This window comes from Mustela erminea, chromosome 4 (assembly GCF_009829155.1).
Source record: "Mustela erminea isolate mMusErm1 chromosome 4, mMusErm1.Pri, whole genome shotgun sequence".
NCBI classification, from domain to species: Eukaryota; Metazoa; Chordata; class Mammalia; order Carnivora; family Mustelidae; genus Mustela; species Mustela erminea.
This window is the reverse complement of record NC_045617.1, coordinates 40,158,477-40,182,419: the sequence shown is the minus strand read 5'-3', so window position 1 is coordinate 40,182,419 and position 23,943 is coordinate 40,158,477. Positions and strand designations below refer to the sequence as shown.

At 34.5% G+C, this 23,943-nt stretch overlaps 1 protein-coding gene across 4 annotated transcripts in view; it reads right to left on the bottom strand.

Annotated features, from left to right (window-relative positions):
• Positions 1 to 636: 636 nt before the first annotated feature.
• MAP3K7 (mitogen-activated protein kinase kinase kinase 7) overlaps positions 637 to 23,943 on the bottom strand; it is a 76,525-nt gene continuing 53,218 nt past the window's right edge. For 2 of the 4 annotated variants that reach the window (XM_032339040.1, XM_032339041.1), the window contains 4 exons: positions 13,174 to 13,279; positions 8,412 to 8,473; positions 7,198 to 7,313; positions 637 to 5,035 (listed from right to left, as the gene is read on the bottom strand). In XM_032339040.1, the coding sequence (XP_032194931.1) occupies positions 4,855 to 5,035; positions 7,198 to 7,313; positions 8,412 to 8,473; positions 13,174 to 13,279 (465 nt within the window). In that variant the 3' untranslated portion in view covers positions 637 to 4,854. The remainder of the gene's footprint in view (positions 5,036 to 7,197; positions 7,314 to 8,411; positions 8,474 to 13,173; positions 13,280 to 23,943) is intronic. The other 2 variants (XR_004284850.1, XR_004284851.1) reach the window with 2 other exon arrangements.

Below are 23,943 nucleotides of genomic sequence, written 5' to 3'. Positions count from 1 at the left end.
TACTAATTTCTGATGGAAAAGGAACACAGGCCCTGGCAGTAAGCAATACATGAGCTACCAGTGTAATCTTACTTATTTCTATGGGCACCACTATAGCAGACAGGACCACCAACAGCATCGGCAGAAGACACCCATATCAAATACTATATACAGAAGACTGTTTTGTTACTTAAAATAGAGTTTCCCAGGTTTCTTAGTAGCAAAACAGCAGCCACAATCTAAATGAAAATGGAAGGAGTAACTTTTAAGAAGTTACACTGATCAACTGTATTTGCTGAAAACTACCATAAACCTACTAATAGGCTGCTACTGTCCACATCTGTGTTGCATTTCTAACACCTAAATGCAGAGAGAAACAGGCTGACTTTAACAAACAAACCAAGGGATTTTGTAAGCAAAGTATTAGGGTTCTGAAAAGGTAAAAATAAAGTGATCTGAAATGTTGCAGAAGATAACACGATACAATCAAGCTAGCTACAATGGATGCATCGAAAGTCTCTTCAAACATGCGTTTTCTCTTGAAGACTGATAGTGAAAAGTTCTCAAGTATCGCTAAGAATGGTTTAATTAAAATTTCCTGTGAAAGGCATTAAAACAACTATTCAAGAGGGGAAAAAAAGCTTAAAAAGTAAAGAGTACATATTGAGTGATTTTATTGCTTACAATGGTAGAAAATGCAAACAAATTTTTATTGTTAGAAAGCACTGTGCCTGAGGCCTGAAGTAAAGGGACGGAAGGACCATAAAGGGGAATGGAAGACCTTGGGGAGGGGGGATGGAAATGTTCATTATGTATTTTGTTTGTTGGACGGTTTCCTGAGTGTATGAGCATGTCAAAACTCAGTTTAACTGCATTGCACATCATTATATGGATGCAGTTTCTTATATAAAAATTATATCCCAATTAAAAAAAAAAGAACAAAAAAGCAAAAACAGAAATACAAAAACAAACCAAAAATGAAAAAGCCTGAAGCCTTTCCTGAGAGTGGAGAACAAGTCTTCTTTCTAGACCAAGCCTCACAATATCATTTCTATTCCCATTTTTAGCATGTCATTCAGCTGAGGGGAGTGGACGAGTGAAGGCACCCCACTCACTGAATGAATGAATGTGAAAGCTGAAGCATTCAGCAAGTTTTAAATTACAGTACGGCAGAATGGTTTGGAGCACAGACTTGTTTTAAAAGATACGTGTGGGTGGGTCTCGGTGTTGGCTTTGTTGTGATCTATAGAGTGGTCACAAAGCCTCTGTGCCTACAAGTGACCTCTTATCTTCCCCCCCATTGTTTGCATTTCTCATGCTCTTCTTCGCATCATGGGATGGTGGCCACAGCATCTCCTTGCACGAGATTCTGCCTAAAACAGATGATGGGGGAAACGGAGACTCAGGCAAAAGTCTTAACCTTTAGCAGCCTAATTTTCCATCTGGGAAATGAGAATATGATCTAACTACCATGTGACTAAAGAGAACATGTAACTGGGCATTAGCCACAGGAGCTTCACTTATAACAGGTGCTCAATAAATATTTGTTAAAGGAATGAGTGAATGATGCATGAGCTGATTTACTAAAATGAAGGTCGAGTCTGTAAAAGTTTATGTGTGCATTATGTGATGGCTGGGAGACTAGGAAGTTGATAATGGAATGGAATACTTAATGTAAGGTAGATAACCTAGAGGAAATCAGTTTTCTAATGAGAAGAATCACTCAGTAATGCATATGCCATATTGTACTTTATATAAATCATGATTTAATGAAATTGTGAAGAGTACCCATTTAACAAAAAATGTCACTGGCCAGTGACTTACCCTCTCAAAAATCATGATTACGTTACAATTGTGTTGAGTATTTTAAGAGTACTCACTTTTTAGTTTTTATTTAATTTCATGTAAGGTAAAACACTCCTATAGCTCATTTGCTGATATAAACCATTAACCATTTTTATAAACAAGTTTAGAATAACAATCTGAATTTTATTACAAACAAAAATAAATCTAAAAAGCTTCCTTCAAGTATACAGTATACACAAGGATTTCTGCATTACACTGTTTCACATAAAATGTTCTGAATGACAGAAGTAGAACTTCCTACCATTTGAAGAGAGAAGTTCACTGCTGAAAGCCACACACTTACAGAAAGAAAAGAGCATCACAGGCAAGACCTGTGATCTCTGGCTACAAGCAGGAGCTGAAACTAGGAACACAGAAGACACTTGGGAGAAAAAAACCACATTAAGTACTCTAAAATGGTTCAGCAAAAAGTCAAACAACTGTAAACAACTTTTAAGCAAATCTCTTCAATATGCGGTGCTGCTCTAAGTAAATAATGTTAAATGATTTTCATACTACTCAGTTATTTTTAATGCCGAGGAGTGTCTCTCTCTCTAGACTTTGTTTTCTTTCCCTTGAGGGAAAAAATGAAATGTAATTAGGCATTGTTTGTGAATTTCTTACATGAGGGCCTTTAAGCCACTTGCTTGTCTGTTCACTATTTCTACCCAAAAATGAGAGTTAGAATAAAAAGTAAAATTTTTTTATAAGTAAAACATTTGGCTCCTGTTAAAATCTGTTTGAAGGTTTGATGGTAAGGATGCTGGATAAAACTGGCTATAGATTTCGATTATCCCTGCTGCTCTTTTCTCCCATCAAGGATAATCAGGACTTAAAAGGTATGAGCTTTGCAACACAACTACTTTAAAACCAAGCAGGCTGAAGTACACTCAGCGTCTAGGAGAATTACATTGTGAGAATGAAGGAACTTACTGTAAACAAACAAGCAAGAGTTCAATAGCCTTTTTTTTTTTTTTTTTTTTGGCATTTGGCACCATGACTTAACACTACTGTTTTCTTCCATTTTCCTATTTGAGATTTTCATAAAGTGATTACATGTAATAATAATAAATTTTCCCTTTAAGTATATAATACATAGCAAAAACACATTAATGACTAGAAATAAAATCTGAAATCTATAATGCTAAATCCTAATGGAAAGGTTAAGCATTGGCATCCACACTTGAGTATCTCATGCTCTGAGATAATCAGAAAAGTCTCTGAACACTGATTAGATCCCTTTTGGTGGAGTGACACATACATTATCACAAGCAGCAATGCTATGAATGGGTTGTACTTTTCCTTACTCTGCAGTTCTTTTCTATGTCAATTTTCTTTTACTATTGATGTGTTGAGACAGTATACTTTTAGTTAGGTAATCAAATTGTTTTGGAATGACAGCCCTTTCTTTAAATAAAGTAATGGTAGACATTAATTTACTGGAAACTTTCTGATAACAGATTTTGAGGAAGCTAAAAATGACACAGTTTAGTACAAACTGTCTTTTACCTTTATTGCTTGTATACACAGGAATACATTATAAAACTCAGAAAGAGGAGAAAAAAATAACAGAAGAAAAAGTTACCTGCTTTAGCATTTTTAAGAATAGTTTTGATAACTTCTTAGATCAACTTGCTTATCTGAAACAGAGCAAAACTACAATACAATCATGATGTAATTCTAATAATCACAGCAATTATGCTTTCATTTTTAATTTTCTCTTCATAAAACATTAATGCTATAAAAACGAGATTGATGACATCCTTGTTTAAAAGACACCTTGTACTGGTATCAAAATGTGATTTATTTTAATACCAACTGAAAAAATAGAGCTTATATAGTCTATTATTTCAATGAATTTATTACCTTTATTTTCAAAGTTGGTAGCAAAGTTATTGTTAACAATATAAATTTTCTCTTTATAAGTGTTGAAATTCCCTTAAAAGTGTTGAAAGGCAGCAGGCATTCTAGGATGGGCTTGCAAGGAAAATCAATTACTCCAATGCTGATAAATAGTATACTTCATGAATTTATATTTATTTCTTTAATTTCCTTACTAACTTCTCCTGATTTGCCAGGTTTTTTACACTTTTGGTATCATAAAAGAAATCTAAGCCCAAGCCTTTTAGCTGGAGCAATTATTTCCATTTTCAATTATTTCTCTTTAGTTTTTCAAATATAAACTAAAACAATCCAATAATCATTGCAGGAAGGAATGATCATTTAAGCTGGATCGTGTTCATTTACCTTTTAATTTCATTTAAGAGATATTACTATTAAAGTGATAAAATCTTTACAGTTTCAACACACATACACTCAATCACAAAATTAAAATCTTTATATCTTAAAAAAAAGGTTCCATTTTGTTCAATGTATCATAATCAGATTTTAGTCCAATGAAATACGTTTTCATTAAATACAGCAACCACCACTTACCTTTAAATATTTTATGGATGGAACTAAGTTCAGTACTGATTGAAGGATGCTGGCATCAGAGCCCTCACTTGCAACTATCCTTAAATGTTCTGCATTTCTATAATGTACCACCGATTATTCTAGATTTATAATACCCTGTCTTTAACTTGGTATATACCATCTTTTGGAAAAAAAATTGTTTTTTGAGATGAGATACGAGAACAAAATCATTCTTGAGGTTCCACCTCGAAAAAAAGATGATGTTTGCACATAGCAGCTAGTTTGATACCCCCTGTTTTTGTTAGGCTAGCCTTCACACAATGAGCATGCATATACAGCCATGGTTCACTGCATCTGTTTTGAAGTTGAGAACTGCTGCTTATTCAAGTCACAGATGCCCCCATGTTATGCAAGGAGACAGTTGAATTGCATGTCCACTATAAGAAAAAGAAAATCAACGATGAAACAAAATGCAGCAAATACAGGCAGTTGGCATTCAGAACACGCCCCAAAGCTAATACTCATGAATTGTCATTATAAGGGCTTTTCTTTTCCTAAAAAAAAAAAAAAAAAAGTCTTTCTTTGCATATTTTAAAATTTAAAGGTCCCAGAGAATCATGAAGTGCCTTGTCGTTTTTGCTGCTGACTTCTGATGACCTCTAGCTGTTTTTTGCATTGCTGGTAGTAAGTAGAAAGGCTTTTGTTTTCATCTAAAAGCTTTTTATGTTCCTGTACCAGACGAGATGTATTTTGCTGGTCCTTTTCATCCTGGTCCAGTTCTGCAACTAGTTCTTGCCTGAAAACAAATACCACACAATAAAATATTGTATGTGATAGAAAAATTCATACTAATAACTGATGAGCTCGACCTTTTAGGACTTTTATTCTGGGTTGATCATTATGCATCTTAGGTATACTTATCAAATACACTTGTGGACTAGAATAAAAACTATCACCCACTAGTCTGTGTACCCATAGAAACACCATAATCCTTTTGTTAGTAACTGTACTTAGACAAGAAGTGAATGCAGATAAAATGGTATAAAACAACTTTTAAATACTAGTTTCCTGACCACAGGAAAATAACATGTTTTATCATTCACATTCCAATTTTACACTCATGAACTTTTATTCATGCTTTGAAGTTAGTTTTATTTAACTACAGTACAAAGTGGGGGCTCATATAACATGTGCAAGCTAATTAAAATAGATGCTACCAACTTAGAATCTATTTCCTATTTTAAAAGTGAGAACAATACTTAGTACCACTTTCAAATGAGTTAACTCACTTTTTACGAACATTTTCAGGAAAGACCATTAGACACTTTTATAGCCTGATAAAACTTTGGGAGATGTTCAATATTAACTCCTAAAGTGAAGTTCCTGGATATAACTGAATAATTAATGAAAAGCCTTTAGATGGTTTTCTTATAATATTTCTCATTTAAAGTATTTAAAACTGATTAAAACTGTCACAATTTTCACACTCCCTTAATCCATCATTTATGTCACAATTTTCACACTCCCTTAATACATCATTTATTTTTTCTAGCACACAACTAATTCCTCCTTCAAATGAACAAAGTATACATTAAATATGCGAAAGAAAGTTTTTTTTTTTTTAAAACACGAAGTGTCAACAATTCTACAATTAGCAGACTCTAGTATTTATCTACTGTATATCCTTTAAGGTATTGAGCTGAAATAATTTTAACAGTAGGAGCTCGTTTTTCTTGGTGTTTTTTTTTGGGGGGGGAAGTACAAACAAAACTTTCCACAAATTACTTCAGGAAGCAAGAAATTTTCATTTATTTAGGTTAAAATTAACAGAGGGAATCCTATTACCATGTGTACATATAGTTGCCTTGATTTTGTACTATAGCACTTCATTTCAGTTTCCACAATAATTAAGCTTCAGAGGTATAAAATTTCATGAGGATCTTGCTTAAGAAAACTGAAGTTTTTGTTTTGTTTTTTAGAATTTCAAATAAAGGACCATGAAAACGGGTTTTTTTAAAAAAGGGAGGAGGAAGGCAGACTCTTTATAAACTCTCAGAAAAACACGTGAGTATAAAACTCCCCAGAAAAACACTCAAACGTATAAAATAAAGTAATTCTACTCTATTAAACATATACCTAGAAAGAATATATCTACAAAATACTTATTTATTTATTATTATTTTTTATGTTAACATATAACATATTACTTTCCCCAGGGGTACAGGTCTGTGAATCATTGGGCTTACATATTTCATAGTACTCACCACACACAGCTGAATATTAGTAAATCAAATTATTTTATCTACGTCTAAAGAAATAATAAATCTTTATAACTATAAATCTAAACAGCTTTTAGCTTTAAAATTCTTAGGACATAAGACATGTTTATATAACACCAGTTTATTTTTCTTAATTTTAATATAGTATATGTAGTCAAAAGGGATGAATTTTGCATTAAAAAAATAGCCAAAAGTTGCTTTAAACTTAAAGATGAACACATGTAAAACCTTCAACTTGGAAATATAGTTGACCCTGGAACAACATGGGTCTGAACTACGTGGATCCACTTACACATGGATTTTTGTACAGTACTGTAAATGTGTTTTCTTTTCCTTATGATTTCTTTAATAAAACTTCTTCTCTAGCTTACTTTATTCTAGAAATAAAGTACATAATACAGATAACATAAAAAATATGTGTTAATTGACTGTTTATGTTATTGGTAAGGATTCTAGTCAACAGTAGGCCAATGACATTTTTGAGGAGTCAAAATTTACATGTGCATTTTTCAATGAGTAGGGGTTCAGCACCCCAACCCTCAAGCTGTTCAAGGGTCAACTCTATGCTTAACGATTAGTTCTAAAAATTACAAAGTTTTCATGTTTTCCAACAATATTTAACCTTAACATATTTTAAACTCAAAATACTAATGTGTTTTATTCATAAAAGATAACTTACTTTCTCTGTAATAACAATGCAATTTCTGTTTGAACTTTCATATATTCTTGTGCCATTTTACAATGCTGTTCAAACACTGCCATAGATTCTTTGGAGTTTGGGCACGGTGCTAGAGGCTAAAAATAAATCAGGACTCTTAAAACATAATTCAATCAAATTTCAATATCAAGCTGAGAGTTAAGACAGTAACTGTGATACGTTTTTATAGCACTAAAGCAGTTGTCTTTTAAAAATAAGTGTTAAACCATGGTCTAGAAAATTTCAGGGTCCTTTTGACAGAGTTAACTCAGAATATAAATTCACACTCGCTGTTTTAACACTTTTGTTGTTACAGAGAATCATGACCAGAGTATCATTGGCCTCTGGTTTTACATTTCAGGTTGTCAAACTGTATTATACCAAAAGAAGCTTCTAGCTCCCATACTCATGAGGAGACAGTTAAGTGTATTACTTAAATTCTCGGTCACTATGAATATGACAGTGTACCATGAAATGTATTAAGCAGAAATGAACTTATGTAAATTTTGATACTACGGCACTAAAATTAAAGAGCAAAAATTCTATTTTTGATATTCTTAGCATTCCTTTTTTTTTTTTTTTTGAGAAAGTGAGAGAATCTCAAGCAGGCTCCACACCCAGTGGAGAGCCTGACATGGGGCTCCACTTCATAACCCTGAGAACAGGACCTGAGTCAAAATCAAGAATTGGATGCTTGCAGCGCCTGGGTGGCTCAGTCATTAAGCATCTGCCTTCAGTTCAGGAAATGATCCCAGGGATCAAGCCCCACATCCGGCTCTCTGCTCGTTGGGAAGCCTGCTTCTCCCTCTCCCACTCTCCCTGTTTGTGTTCCCTCTCTCACTGTGTCTCTCTCTGTCAAATAAATAAATAAAATCTTAAGAGAAAAAAAAAAGGAGTTGGGTGCTTAACTAACTGAGGAATTCAGGTGATCCCCCCAACATTCCTGGTATTCTTAAACAAATATATGGAAATATTTAAAGACAACTGTTAATCTATGGCCACCAATTTTAGATCTGATTAACTTAAATGGACAAATCATTTTAACTTGATTTTAGGAAGTTTAAGGAGGCCATCTAAAAGCATAAATAAATGAATATATGATGCCAGATATAAACAAAACTGTTCACTTTCTAGATAGACTATGTCTAAACTTCTAAGGAAAAAGTATACATTCACTGAGAAAGTACTCTTTTTACCTGTAGTTGGTGATCCAGTGTAAGATAAGCCATTGGGATAGAGTTATCTGATCCATTGGTATCTGGAATTCAAGTATGTGTTTTATTTTCTATCATGAATAATTATAAGCAAGACACAAGAGAGCATGCATGAATATTAGCATTTTTTCCTAAAGTAAATAATACATTAAAGTTATTGTTATTAATAACAAAGAGAGTCTATTTCTGAATTCTAAAGGTAAAAATGGAACATCCAATCACCAGATAATCAGAATGCAACCATACTCTAGCACAATTTAAGTTGGTCTTAAGTTGTGTAATGTTACAGGTCATAAGCCCTTGTTCAATTAAAAACAAAAACATCTACCCTTGAGACTAATACTATATTATATGTTAAACAACTTGAATTTAAATAAAATCCTGAAAGAAAACAAAAACAAAAACAGTGGTATGGGACCTTTATACTTTAAATTCAGTCTTCATTGACTCTACCTAGTCTAACCTCATATCTCTTTCCTTGATCATGCTGTTTACTATAATGCTGTGTCAATTCCCTGAATATTAGCATTCTTTAATGGAAAAAGGTGGGGGAGACACATTCCCTTCCAGTGGAATATCTTAAATTTATATATATTCTAGTGTGAACTCCTTCCCACCTCTCCTAATGAGAATCGCTGCAGACAATGTTAGAGGTTTCTGAGGGGAGTACACTGAACACAGGTGTAATGAATAGTAGGGAAACTGTAGCTCAATGTCATGGGCGGGACAGTTAAATGGGTTAAATCAAACAACCTGTTGATTTTATCAAAGCATTTGAACAGACAGCTTTTATTTGTATTTCAAAAGAGGTAAACTGTCGTAACAACTTGCATGAGTCACATGGGATTAACGTTTATGCCTCCAGAAGCAGGCAGGGCAACTGTGAAGTAATATGGACTTTTTAATTTCAGAAGTAGCTGCTTTCCCACTGTTAGGAAAGAGTAAGTGAATTGTTCAAGGGCCTCTGGGTGGCTCAGTTGGTAAAGCATCTGCTGTAAGCTCAGGTCATGACCCCAGGGTCCTGGAATTGAGCCTCACTTCGGGCTCTTTGCTTGGCGCGGAGAGCCTTGCTTCTCCCTCTCCCTCTCGTTCTACCTGTTTGTGGTCTGTCAAATCAATATATAAATAACCTTAAAAAAAGAAAGTGAACTGTTCAGCCCCTTTCCTAACAAGTGACTCCTTGAAAGAGTGGTGCAGATAAATATAAGTTTGGGCTGACAGCAAGGCATGGCATGCAATGCAATAAAAATCTAGGACAGTCTGATGGCTGGGTAACTTCAATAATTTATTACTGACTGATATTCTAGTTTTCTTTTTCAAAGCCACTGTGAATGTGCTTGCAAGTAACTCCAAAAGCTAAGCTAAATCAAATGATATAAGAAAATGCATGTAAGAAATACCATGCAATGCTAATACAGAGTAAGCTGTCAACACATGGTGGTGATGGTTACTATTATTGTTGTTATTATTGACACTAAATGGAGAATTAGGAAGGAAGGGCAGTTTTACATACTTAACTTTGTATTTCAGATTGAAAAAGTAATGTTTAAAAAAAGTAATGTTTATTAAATACTGGAGTGCAATAAAGAGTGGAGTGTAGTACAGTACAGTACTAGTACAGTCTTACCTACCCTAAAGTCATATACTAACGTAAGTATTCTTCTGGAATGGCTAAACGAAAACTACCTTTAACTTATTATCTCTCTCTTTCCCTACCCACAACAACTATGCGCCCATGGAACACTACTTTCCGCAAAAATACAATTGATTAAAAGTTATTTCCCCCTGGGCTTTATAGGAAGAATCAAGTATCCTAAACTCGTTCAATATTTCTATTCTTATTACTTTCTTAAATCTTTCATACTTGATATATCTTATCAAATAAGCACCCTGTCATCTGATATATATTTACTTTTTAAAAAATTTTTATTTTTTTAAAGATTTTATTTATTTGAGAGAGAGAGAGAGAGTGAGAAAGCACAAGAGAGCACAGAAGCCGCAGGATGGGGAGCAGCAAAGGGAGAAGGGGGCCAGTGCCGGGCTCCATCCCAGGATCCTGGAATCATGACCTGAGCTGAAGGCAGATGCTTAACTGAAAGAGCCACACAGGCGCCCCTCTGATACATATTTTAAAATTAAGTATATCAGTGTTTCACAGTATTCAGAGAATATAAAAAAAAAATTCAAGGACTATTCTATTAACTTTTAAAACACTGAGCTTTGCACTGCAAATTTAGTAGTTTTTAAAACTACATAAAGCATGATGAGTTTTTTTATTTTTAATGTGTCAGTATTATGACTCTAATAAGATTGTAAGCAGTGGGCCATGTTTTACACTTCTAATCTTTACAAATAAGAAAAACTCTTCGGTGGGTTTTTCCTTCTCTGTGGCTCCCTCTACTGTGTCTAGCTATCTTTCTAACTGCTCTTGGGTATGTATGTCTTTCTTCATCCTCTGTATATTATAAATATAAATCCAAGAGCACTCATTGTGTGCTATGATTATTAAACTGATATGCTTCTTATTTTTCTCTGAAAATGGATAGAAATCTCTCCTCTTTTAAATTAAAACTACTTAATTAATTAGGTTACTTAAACTTATGTATGCACTTCTAAATTTTTCCTGAATCAGGGAGACTTCAAAGAAAAAGGCTTGGGACGCCTGGGTGGCTCAGTTGGTTAAGCAGCTGCCTTTGGCTCAGGTCATGATCCCAGCGTCCTGGGATCGAGTCCCACATCGGGCTCCTTGCTCGGCAGGGAGCCTGCTTCTCCCTCTGCCTCTGTCTTCCACTCTGTCTGCCTGTGCTCGCTCTCGCTCGCTCTCTCTCTGACAAATAAATAAATAAAATCTTTAAAAAAAAAAAAAAGAAAGAAAAAGGCTTTACCAATATCTCTTCCCTAATTTATTGTATTAGCTTGATTATCAGTACTTTTCTTAGAAACAATGCAAAGCTGAACATCATTAAATATAAGCCTAAACCAGTTTCAACTTCTAGAATTATATTCAAAATTATCTAAAATTATAACTACATACTTGCTGTATTTCAAAGGAAACACAAAATTCAGTTGAATTTTGGACCTAGATATGATTTCTAGCTATTGGTATTTTAGGTCCCAGAAAGGAAAAAAATGAGATTGGGTTTGAAAGGCTGGAAGAATATATGAAGTAGGGAAAAAAAAAAAAAAAAAAAAAACAGAAGTGAGAGGGACATAAGAGAATTTTTATTTTATTTCCATGAATTCACATTGGACTGGCATGGCTAGATTAGTCTAGGCTGAAGTCAGGAGGTCCCGCAAAATTTGAGCACTAGGTCTCAGCAAATGCTGTAATGTCAGGGCACGTACTCCCTCACCAAAGGGTTGAAGAACCAGGAAAGAGCTAACCTTACCTGAATGTTAATGATCAAATCTGTCAAGAGCATTTCCCTACCTACCTCTGAGAGAAAGCACTGTGACAAATTCTGCATATGTGCTGAGTAGTGAATGTTCTGGACAATCCGGGGTTGGGCTTGCTAGGGGTGAAACTCAGAGGAGTTTTTTGCCACCACTAAATTTAAACTTACTAAAACTAGAGAGTACACCCCTGGCTAAACTTAGTTGTATCTTACATGAAAGAGAGAAAGCTACTCAGTAATTTTTTTAAATTAAATTATGAACTTGATTAAGCCATGCCAAATATCTATAAATACTTACAAGGAGTGTTTTAGTTTGTAAAGGGAGAAAGCTGACTTTTTAATTTCAATTTAATGGACACTATTAATAACACAGCTGATCTTAAATAAAATCACAAATGGTTTAATTATCCAAGGCCTAAGAGATCATCTTTCCCTCTTTGACATAATAACATATAAATAATAAATTTTTATAGAACCATACTGCTGAGTATTTATCAGGGAATTCTCTTAATGCTAAGGAAAGTTAATTCCACTGTGGCACATAACTTCCTGCTTGCCCATAATAAAACTATTCCATCATTAGATTTTAATACTAGTATTTTGACCAGTTAGTCATTCATGTTAGGGAGTTTTAGTATTATTATTACTATTTTTATAAGATTTTATTTATTTATTTGACACAGAGAGAGAGAGAGAGAGAGATCACAGGTAGGCAGGCAGAGAGAGGGGGGAAGGAGGCTCCCCGTGGAGCAGAGAGCCCAATGCAGGGCTCAATCCCAGGACCCTGAGATCCTGACCTGAGCCAAAGGCAGAGGCTTACCCACTGAGCCACTCAGGTGCCACTAGGGAGTTTTAATTTAACAGGCTTTGTAAGGTCTAATTAACAGAAATTTATGTAACATTAATGGTCAGAAATTTTTTTTTTCACTGAAGTACATGGTATCTCGTGTCTTTAAGACAAAAGACTGAGACTAAGATGATTATTTTTATTCTATTGATTTTAGTTATTTAAATGATAATGGACTTTACTACTATCATCTGTAGAATGGATCAAAAATAGGAAAATCAGAGATTTAAGAATCAAGAACACAGTATCTTCCTCTGTAGAGGAACAAAATCATCTTTAATATAGATGGTTAGTATCTGGGGGGGAAATGCAGAAGGCGAGACAATCTATCTCAGTACTCAAAAACTCATCTTTAAGTTTATTGCTAAATATTTGATTTTATTAATATGAAAATCTACTCTGAAATGCCTGCCTTTTTAAAGATCAGTGTCATGACACAAATAAATGGAAACAAATATGATGAATTCAACTTTTAATTATAATGAGGAAATACACTGGTCACCTGTGGAATCATCAGGAGTCCATGGATGACTTCGAGTTGGCTTTTCTGAGGTTGGTCCTGAGGTAGTGATCATTCTGACGCTAGGACTGGATGACCTACTGCTTACCTATTGGAAGAAATGATAGGAGGAACAAAATGTGATTTTTATGTGAAAAAAAAAGATAAGAGAAAATTTTTATTACAAAGCAAAGGACAGCCTTCCATTTCTATCACTAGAGGTCTTGAAATACTCTTGAAAAAAATAAATAAATCCTCTAAGATTTTATACACACACACACACACACACACACACACGTCTGTACATATGTATATACACAAACACAAAATTTATATGCACTCATGCATAATACCTCTTAAAAATTGATGAGCTTTCAAGAAAGTAAGAGAAATGCTCTGAGACCAGTAATAAAGCAGGATCAGGAGTCCAGTAAGTGCTTAAACTGTTAGCCCTGTGAATTTCAAATGAACACCAATGACCTAAAACTTTTGTTTTGACTATGTTCTGCACTCAGAGGAAAGGCATTAAGTCTTAGGCCTTTGTAGGATGGGAATAAGACTGGAGAACTGCTGTGCTTTAAGCTAAAACCCAAGAAAGACTTCAGTTTTGGGGAAAGAGTGAACTAGGAATAAAGGTCTACCCTACAAAAGCAGAGAGCAAATAAATTTGTCTGTGTTGGGAGTGGCTGTGGGTGGAGGGGAGAAATGTATCCACTGTGAATTCATAAAATATTTACATAACTGCTGGACGATACAACAAATCCCAACCACAATCAATCCCAAGCAGAAAAAAATAACAGAACTACAATAATGAATTAAACATGGGTCATATTATAGTCAATTCTAGAGAACAAAGAAAATAGAACATAGCAGAAAGTAGCTAAAGACAGATTATTCCCAAAACCATTCATTTAGATTCTTAATAGCAAAAAGGAAGCCAGAAGAAAGTGGAGTATCTTTAAGCTGCTAAAAGAAAATAACTACTATCTTAGAATTGTTTGGCCAACAAAAACATAAAGAATGAGGTCAAAATAACATTCTTAGGTAAACATAGACTCTACCATCCATAGCTCTTTTTAAAAAATTTTTTAAACTTAAACATTTTTTTTTAATCCATAAGCTCTTAGAACAATTTCTAAAGCACGTAGTTTAGGGTTAAGAAAAAGTTTTCCCTGATTGAAGGACCAAGTTGCAATCAGGAATACTAGTAAACATAAGGATGATTCTATGCACAGAAAATATTAAACAATGGGAACATGACTAATTTTCAAAATTACCAAGCAAACAGATAATAAGAGAGTACTAAATCTTGAATAAAAATAGCATAAGCATGAGAAGGACTGATTTAAAAATCCTTATATTGTTGAAGATGAGGTAAAGATATTAACTTTAGTTTGAGTATGAGTGTTAAAATTTCACAGGTAGTTACTAGAAGTAGTAGTATATGGGATCCCCAAATTAGAAAGACAAATAATGGGATAAGAAATATATTTGTTCAATTCAAAGGCAGGCAAAAAAAGGAGCAAAAAGGGAAATAAGAGAAAGCATAAGATAAAAAGGAACAAATCAATCAGTAACTGTAATATAAACGGATTAATTTCTTGAGTTAAGATATTTAAAAAATCAGACTGTCAGGTTGGATTACATGCTCTTTATAAGAGACAGCTCTAATTCACAGGGTAGAGAAACCAGGAAGTTAAAGGATGAAAAACAACAGGCAAACCTACCCAAAATAAAGTTATGTAGCTATATTAATATGAGAGAGAAAAGAGTTTAGAATTAAAAAAAATTACTAGAGAAAGAGATAACATGATTAGTGAGTCAATCATTATGTAACAACAATTCAAAATTTATATGCTCTACCTATTGTAAGATATGCTGTATCTATACATAGCTTCCAAACAGATACAGCAATAAAACTGCAAGGAGAAAGGGACATAATCACCACTACAGTGCAGTATTTTAATACTCCTCGGTAAATGATTTATAAAACCAGACCCAAAAATAAGATACACCACCAGTAAAACCTGAACTGCATTAAGAAGAAAGCTTGCTCTAAACGTATCAATGAACCCTATACCTAAAAGCTGGAGAATATGCATTCTTTTTAAGTACCATGGAACATTTATGAAAACTGATCATGTACTAGCTATAAGGCAAATCTCAAAAAAAGTTAAAAAAATTTACTTTTGTATGACTCAAAGTTAACCTTAAAAATCTCATATATTTGGACATTTAAAAACACTTCTAAATAACTAACTGTTCAAAGAAACAACGTGGAAATGAGAAAGTATTTGAACTGATTTTTACCATGAAACACAGTAAAACCTGTGGGATGCAACTACAGGGGCACTTGGAGAAAAATACTTAATTCCAAATATTTAGATGAAAAAAATATAGAAGCAGTGACAGTTTATAAGCTAGAGATTTAACTTATAAAATTAGAAAAAGGGCGCCTGGGTGGCTCAGTGGGTTAAGCCGCTGCCTTCGGCTCAGGTCATGATCTCAGGGTCCTGGGATTGAGTCCCACATCCGGCTCTCAACTCAATGGGGAGCCTGCTTCACTCTCCCTCTCTCTCTACCTGCCTCTCTAACTACTAGTGATCTCTGTCAAATAAATAAATAAAACCTTAAAAAAAAATTGGAAAAAGAACAAAGTCATCAGCCTCCCCTCAAAAATAACAAAATAAGAATGAGAGAATACTATAAATTGGTTAGTAAATTAAAAACAAAACAAAAAATTAAAAAAGTGAAATAGAGTAATTCTAAAAAATATATACATCACTGAAGTTTCTATACATTAGAGAAAACACCAACCTCAGAGGATTTTACAGTTGAGTTCTATCAAGCACTTACCATTGTGAAATTATTCTAGAAAAAAGAAACACTTCCTGACTCATTCTGTAAGGCAGTAAATCTGATTAAGAAATAAGGACAGAAAAAGAAAAACTACTAGGCAACTTTACTGATGAATATAGGGGCAAAAATCAAAGTCCTAAAAATTATATTAGTAAATGGAATTTGCCAGTATAAAAACAATAAAAATCATCTGAGAAGTTGAGGTTATCCTATAAATGCAAAGGTCACTTTGTGCTACGAATTCTATTAATCCAATTTATCATATTAACAGATTAAAGGAGAAAAATCTCAACAGATGCATTAAAAAAGCATTTGACAAAATTTAACATTTTGTTAAATTTTTTTTAACAAACTAGAATTCCATTTAAGAGAAGATAGTTTCTTAACTAGAGAACTAGTATTTATAAAAAGTCTAGAAATGTGGTAGCACAGAAAATGGCATTGTAGGCTGGTGGATGACAGAAAGGTCACAGGCAAGGAGCACACACAGGCAGAGTCATGGGAATTGATCACGTTCCATTTCTTAAACTGGGTAGTGGATTCGTAAATGTTCATTTTATTATCAGACTTTATAACTTACATATTACATATACTCTTATCTATGTATTAATATTTCATATATTAAAAATTCTCAGAGGACATATGAGTTAAAATGGATTTTATAAGACTCTTTAAAAAAAAAAAGGTTTTTCAAATTTGTCAGAGAGAGAGAGAGAGAGAGAGAGAGAGAGCATGCACACACACAAACAGGTAGAGTGGCAGGCAGAGGTGGAGAGAGAAGCAGGCTCCCTGCCTAGCAAGGAGCCCGATGTAGGACTCGATCCCAAGACCCTGGCTGGGATCATGACCTGAGCTCAAGGCAGCAGCTTAACTGAGCCACCCAGGCATCCCTGTAAGACTCTTTTTCAAAAAAGCACCTTTTTTTCTTAAAAGTGTTACTGATACTCAAAAAAGAATATGGAGTTATACAAAGTAAAACATAAAAAGTACATAAATTCAAAAGAATCTTCAACAGAAACACTCAAAGACGGCATCAAGTAAAATGAGGGTAATACAATAGTTACAGAAAGTCCCCATGTGTAGAAATTAGCAGATGTGAATTCTAATTATGGTACTAAGTCTAATTTAGTTTACTTTAAGAAGTCTTGTTTTCTTTATCTAGAGAGGGGGTGGAGCTGGGTTAAAGATGTGGTAACTTTTAGTATTTCATCCACTGCTACAGTTCTATTATCCTAAGCCTTGAAAACTCACAACAGATTGAGGATACTAAAACTGTAAAAGGCACTTGTATAACAATTTTGGAAATAAATCACAAAATAATTCTGAAGAAAAGACTGATGGGATATTACTTTCATCTTGGGTACCTAAGAAATTGCTTCAGAAATTCCAAAAAAGCTTTCCTATACCACAAACAATTTCCAACTCCTTATTAGACTGGTCTTTCCAAAACCTTAGTTTATTCATGTCATACTTACAAAGGTGCCCTGTGTATAACAATGCTCATTGTTTTTCTCTCCTTATTGCTAATTCTTCTTCATCTTTCAGGGCCCTGCTGAAATTCCCTTCAACATGTTATGTTCATCTTGCTACATCCTTGGTTTTCTGAGCACAAAGCCAGATCCTCTGTTTGAAGACTACTTTATTCTAGCAGCATCTACAAATGTTCATTTCCTGGTTGTGAATGGATCAATTCTGAAATTCCCACCCTGGCATTCCTGACCCTCCGTCGGCAGGTTTTACCTTACCTATCCGGATTATCTCTCCTCTGATAATTCCTTATGCCCCTCTTTCTCTTCCTGCTTTTAATCCTGACCCTATATTCATTTAAGGATTATATGGTCTAATGCAAAGAGCAAATATGACAACTGAACTACATGAATCTGACATTTTATACATCAAAATAATTGAGTATCAGCAAGTTCACATGATTTAGTCTAATACTTTGTGGAGACCTGGGTATAAATCTCAGTTCTGCCATCTGTGCCTATGTGAACTTGAATAAGCTGTCTTTTGGTGCCTTAAGCTCATTTATCAAATGTGGCTGAACAGTAGTAACAGTTAAGAAGTCAGGCACTGGAAACAATACAACCCAGAGTCTGAATCTCTGTCTGCTATTTATTAGCAGTGTGGCTTTACATAAGTTGTTTAATCTCTAAGCCTCAATAAGTAAAATGAGGACAGTGTTACCTGCCTCATCAGTTTGTAAAAAAATCAAATGAAATAAAGTATCTGAAGTATTTTTTGACACAATGAAAATGTTCACTAAGTGGCTGATTATTAGGTTGTAAATCTGAGATGGGAATATATGAATGAACTTGCAACACCTAACAATTCTCTCTCAAGATTAAAATCACGGTTCTTTTTATAAAACACAGTGACTAAACCCTGTAACAAAGACACTTTTCTTCTTTGAATTTGGCTGTATTTATAGTCTGCTACTACATAAGCCTCAACTTGAGACTGAAATAGTTTATATTACTCTCAATGTTTGTTATTCCTCAAAAATATTAAAATATACTAAGGGCTGAGATCATGTGTATTTGTATATTGTACTCCCCAGGATTTAGGAAATTACTGAATATATAATAACTACAAAATAAATACTCACTGAATAAAATGATAACATAAGCTCTTAGTACTCAGGTATAAGTCTGGTGCTTAGGCTTATTTACCTTTTGTGTATAAGAAAGAATATATACTAAAAAGAATCAGTGATGCAATTTGTTAACTCTTACTTTTGGATGCTGCTACCCTTGGTAAAAAAAAAAGTACAGATACTATGACATTACTCCTGAGTCCTTTAAACCTTCTTCTTCTTCTTTTTTTTTTTTTTTTTTTTTTAAAAGAGAGGGAGGGAGGAAGGGAGAGAGGGAGTGGGAGAGAGAATCTTAAGCAGGCTCTATGCCTAACTTGGAGCCTGATATGGGGCTTGATCTCACAACCCTGAGATCATGACCTGAGCTGAAATCAAGAGTCAGATGTTTAACCGACTAAGCCACCGAGATGCCCAAAGGCTAATATTTTAAAGTTTCAAAACTAGTTTTTCCTGAAAACTACAGGAAAAGCCATCATGAGCTAAATTTACATCCATAAATTAACTAAGTAAGTCTTCATACTTCAATAAATTGGTTTTTCAATGAGTAATAATATGCTAAAATGTTCATATAAAAAAACTAAAGAAATATTTAAAAATAAGCCATAATTATATTTCTTGAACATCTGAAAAATATAAGGTAATAAATAAGAGGATCACGTAATATTTGACAATTAAAAAATCAAACTAGTTTATGGGTTAAATTTATGTTGCTGCTTGCAAACTACTAAGAGAGAAGTTTTAGTTTATAGTAGCTACTAAAAAAATCATTGGTCAAATTCTTATGTTCATGTATGCTCTCAAATTATTAAAACTCATTTGGGTTGCCTCTTTCTTCAAGATATTTATAAAACTTTATTTTATTCCTACACGAATTGTAAAAAGTTTAAGAGAGATGGAAAAACTTGACTTACCACAAGGTTGGATGTGAAAGTGGTTACAAGAGTACAAAAATGCCACACTAAAATTTAAGGCAGATACAAAGCCAAATTTAAACCAGAGGGCAAATTACCATTGGTAGCCATGAAACAGGACTGGACTTTGCCCAGAACTTTATCTCAATATTTATAAAAAGGAATTGGGAGTTATTTTACAGACAAAAATAAAGCTTTGCTTTTTATGTTTCACCTGAATGACTGGGAAAATATTTTCATAAGTAAAAAATTTATGGCCAGTGCTACCATTTAGACTGACATTTAAAAGCTATTTTAAACTTTCAGTTGCTAAAATCATATAAGCATAAAGCACAGAAATTAATGATTTATATGATAATTTTGCTGAAGTAACATCTGAATAATATAAACATTAAAAAGAAACGGGTATCAAATTAGTGATGTGCATTTACAAGGGTACTTCCTCCATTATGACAGTCACAGATAACTCAATTAAATCTATACACGACAGGTAATACTGAAAACATTCTTTCTAATCTGAAGGTATATGATCAATCTAATTCTAGCTTCACTATAGTTGATTATAAGGAAATTTTAGAATTTTATTATTCTTATATGGTCTTTAAATTCTCCAAAAGAAAGGTATACTATGAACCAGGAATTATTTAAAACTATTACGTAAACCTCTGACTTAGAGCTTCAACAGAAAATTATTTATACTGAAGGAGGTGCAGACTGAAGACAGATAGAAGTAGTAGTATAATAAATGATATTCCTTAAATAAATAACTGATATATGATAAAAGGCCTTTAATGCTAATACTTTCTATGATCCCTAACACAAACCTCTCCTATAATACAGAAAAAACTGAATGCCAATGGGACTATCTCTTTCCCAGTGCTATTTTTGTTTTCTGGATAGTGATATATTATAATGAGAGCAAGGAAATAATAATAACCTTGGGACATACACTATGGGGAGGCAGGTGTACGTTATTAAGCATCTACAGTGTGTCTGGTACTTTTACACATTATAAGAACCCCAAGGAGTGGGTGTTATGATCTCCACTGGTATATATGATTGCTGAAGCTCAGGGAAATTAAAGAACCTACCTAGAGTCACACATCTGACTAATGAAAGTAGATTCTAAGTCCATTAAAAATATAGTAGGCCTGGGGATAAAAATATATGTTTATAAAAAATAAAAAATTAAAAAAAATATATAGTAGGCCTAACTCTTTAAACAATCATCATTGCATCATCTGTCTTGCGGTTGTGATTTTCACTGACTGCTATCCCCCCCAAGAGACATCCTGAAAACAGATCTATATATCTATATATATATATATAAAGTCCAGAAGGATTATGCAGACATACACAAAAATATGTAATTTTGGTGAAATTTAAGGAAGGCTCACCCAGATATATAAAAAGTAAATCTGTGCAGCCATCTCAGGAAATTTATTATCAAGGTAAATTAGCCTTGCTCAGTAATATGATACAGCTAAAACTCATCATCATTAAAAACTATTTAAATAATTAATGATGATGTACACTATCATCTTGAAATCTTGAAATCAAAGAAATCTAGAAGTACTTTAGCATGCAATACATTCAGTTTTACATGCAACACAGAATGACAAGAGTGTGTCTGTTTTGGAATCAGATCTGGATTCATAAGTTGGCTATAGCAATTACTGGCAATACAAGGGAAGATATTTTGGAAAGTTTCTCTAACCCTCAGTTTATTCATCTGCAAAATGAGGAAAATAAAAGTACCAAATTTACAGGGTTATGATTTATTTATTTTTTACAGGGTTATGATTTAAATAACATATAATACTGGGGCGCCTGGGTAGCTCAGTTGGTTAAATGTCTGCCCTCAGCTCAGGTTAAGATCCCAGGGTCCTGGGATGAGGCCCCTTGTTGGGCCCCCTGCTCAGTGGGGAGTCTGCTTCTCCTAATTCTGCCCCTTCTCCCGTTCATGTTCCCCCCCACACTCTCTAATGAATAAATAAAAACCTTTTAAAAAAATTAGAAAGGGGCACCTGGGTGGCTCAGTGGGTTAAGCCTCTGCCTTCAGCCCAGGTCATGATCTCAGGGTTCTGGGATCTAGCCCCACATCAGGCTCTCTGCTCAGTGGGGAGTCTAGTTCCCCCCTCCCACCCCCCGTTTCTGCCTGCTGCTCTCCCCACTTGTGATCTTTCTTCCTCTGTCAAATAAATATTAAAAAAAAAAAAAACCTAAAAAATAAAGGCCTGACCCGCACAAAGTTGGTGCACAAAAATATTACTGCATTTCTCTAAGTGATCTGGGTGTAAGTCTGCTGTGCTCAAATACATTAGGGGGCTGGGCACTGTCAATACTCTGTAGCCAGAGACCACCAGGGACTGAGATGAGTTTAACACTCATTGCAGCGAAGCAGAGTGCTCACTGTGGGATAATGTGGGGTATCTCTGAAAGGACTGCAGAACTTAAAGATTCGGGGCTTTCGATGAGTGATTTTGGAGCTGTTCCAAGGAAGGAGGGGTGAACTCTAGATCAGCTACTGCCAGAAAGCAGAGGCAATTCTCCAGGGAAGTTAGACTAGAATGAGGATAAAGCTGCAGCTGGTAAAGAAGCACAGTCACTCGCATCAGCTGGGAGACGGCAATGTCTGGTATTTTGTGTGTGGCACAGTGACCTTGTTTTTGTCTGTGCTGAGACACTAAAAAGTGTTGTTGTTTTGTCTCACCTTATCATAGTCTCAGTATAATCTTGTCTATTGGTGTTCTGAGACATTGTTTATGCCCAGCTTCTAACAGCCCTTGAGGCCTCAGCGTCAGGTCAGTTCTTGGACATCCTGGGGGTACTTTTTTCTTTCTCAGTATGTTTTCAAAGTAAGAGGCCAGATCCACTAAATGTGCTTAATAAGCTTTCTGGCTTAATAAAAACCTGAATGAATTTAAAGTGAGTTTTATGTTTAAGGACACAGTATTTTAGACAAATCACAACTACTGTTAATTCAGAGGTTTGCTTCATTCACTATTCTGCTCAAGAGCAATGGCCGTATAAAAACAACCTAATTTTAATTTACATATATAAAGTCTAAATGATTTTTAAGGTCAGTCTTGAATCAAGAGCCAAAGTATAAACTCCAATCAATTTACTTTCATCTATGAGATATAGTACTAAACGTAATTAGTAAGTTCTCTCTTCCTCTGATGACTGTACCGGGTAGGCAAATTCTTTTCTTCATGTTCTTTACCAATTTCCATGGCGAAAACCAACCAAGAAACAAAATCCCCTATGCATCTGTTCATCTGTTTTATCACCGTTTAGCCAGAATTTAAAAAGAACTATACCTTCAATTCTGAAAATCCATATTGTGCATATTTTTTTTTCAAATAATGAATATCATTTTCATGAGTAATTAAAAACATTTAATGGTTGTTTATCCTAACATTTTCAGAGGAAAATGTTTTCACAGTGTATTAGAATTGTTATTTACCATCCTCATCCCAAACTGGCATTTTAAGTTTATGATACTTAAGTAACTCTGAAAGAGTAGATCAGTTTTAAAAACTGGCCACACAATGGCCATCTATCACCGGTTTTATTTATTTATTTTTTAAAAAGATTTTATTTATTTATTTGACAGATAGATATCACAATTAGGCAGAGGGGCAGGCAGAGAGAGGGGGGAGGCATGCTCCCTGCTAAGCAGAGAGCCTGATGCGGGGCTCGATCCCAGGACCCTGAGATCATGATCTGAGCTGAAAGCAGAGACCTAACCCGCTGAGCCACCCAGGACCCCCTATCATCGGTTTTAGAACAGGTTGCACTGCTACCCTAAAATCCCCCTCACTCTGAAACTTTTGCAGTAGTCCATGACAACTCATGGTAATGACTGTCACACAACCACAGACTGCCTCAGTTCCAGTGTTTTCCTGCGGAAGGTATTGCAAATGAAAAGGCTAGGAATCATAATCTCAAGTCATACAGAATTTGTGATGAAGTAACAAAGGCTGGTATGGTGAGGTGAGTCCCAAATAACAGCAATGCCTTTACTACAGAGTAAAGAGAAGAGCACTTGCACTCACACACGCTTCTGAACTGCCTCAGAGCACGCCTCACATTCTCAGTCAAACGGAGAACACTTGGCTAGCATTTCTCATAACTGGAATGTCAATGGCAATAGAAAACAGGGTTAAGAAGGCTGAGCTCATCAAGCCTCTAAGGAATCAAAGCAAATACCAGATGCCAAACTGTTACTAACTGCCCTCACCAACACTTGAAGAATTTGAGGGGGATAAAGTGGGAAACGTCATTCAAAAGTTCTGGGGTTTCACAAAAGCAGATATACTGAAAAAGCAGATATACTGAAAAATAAATGAAATAAAATGACTGTATTCATTTATGATACTTTCAGATTTAGGATTACTTCAT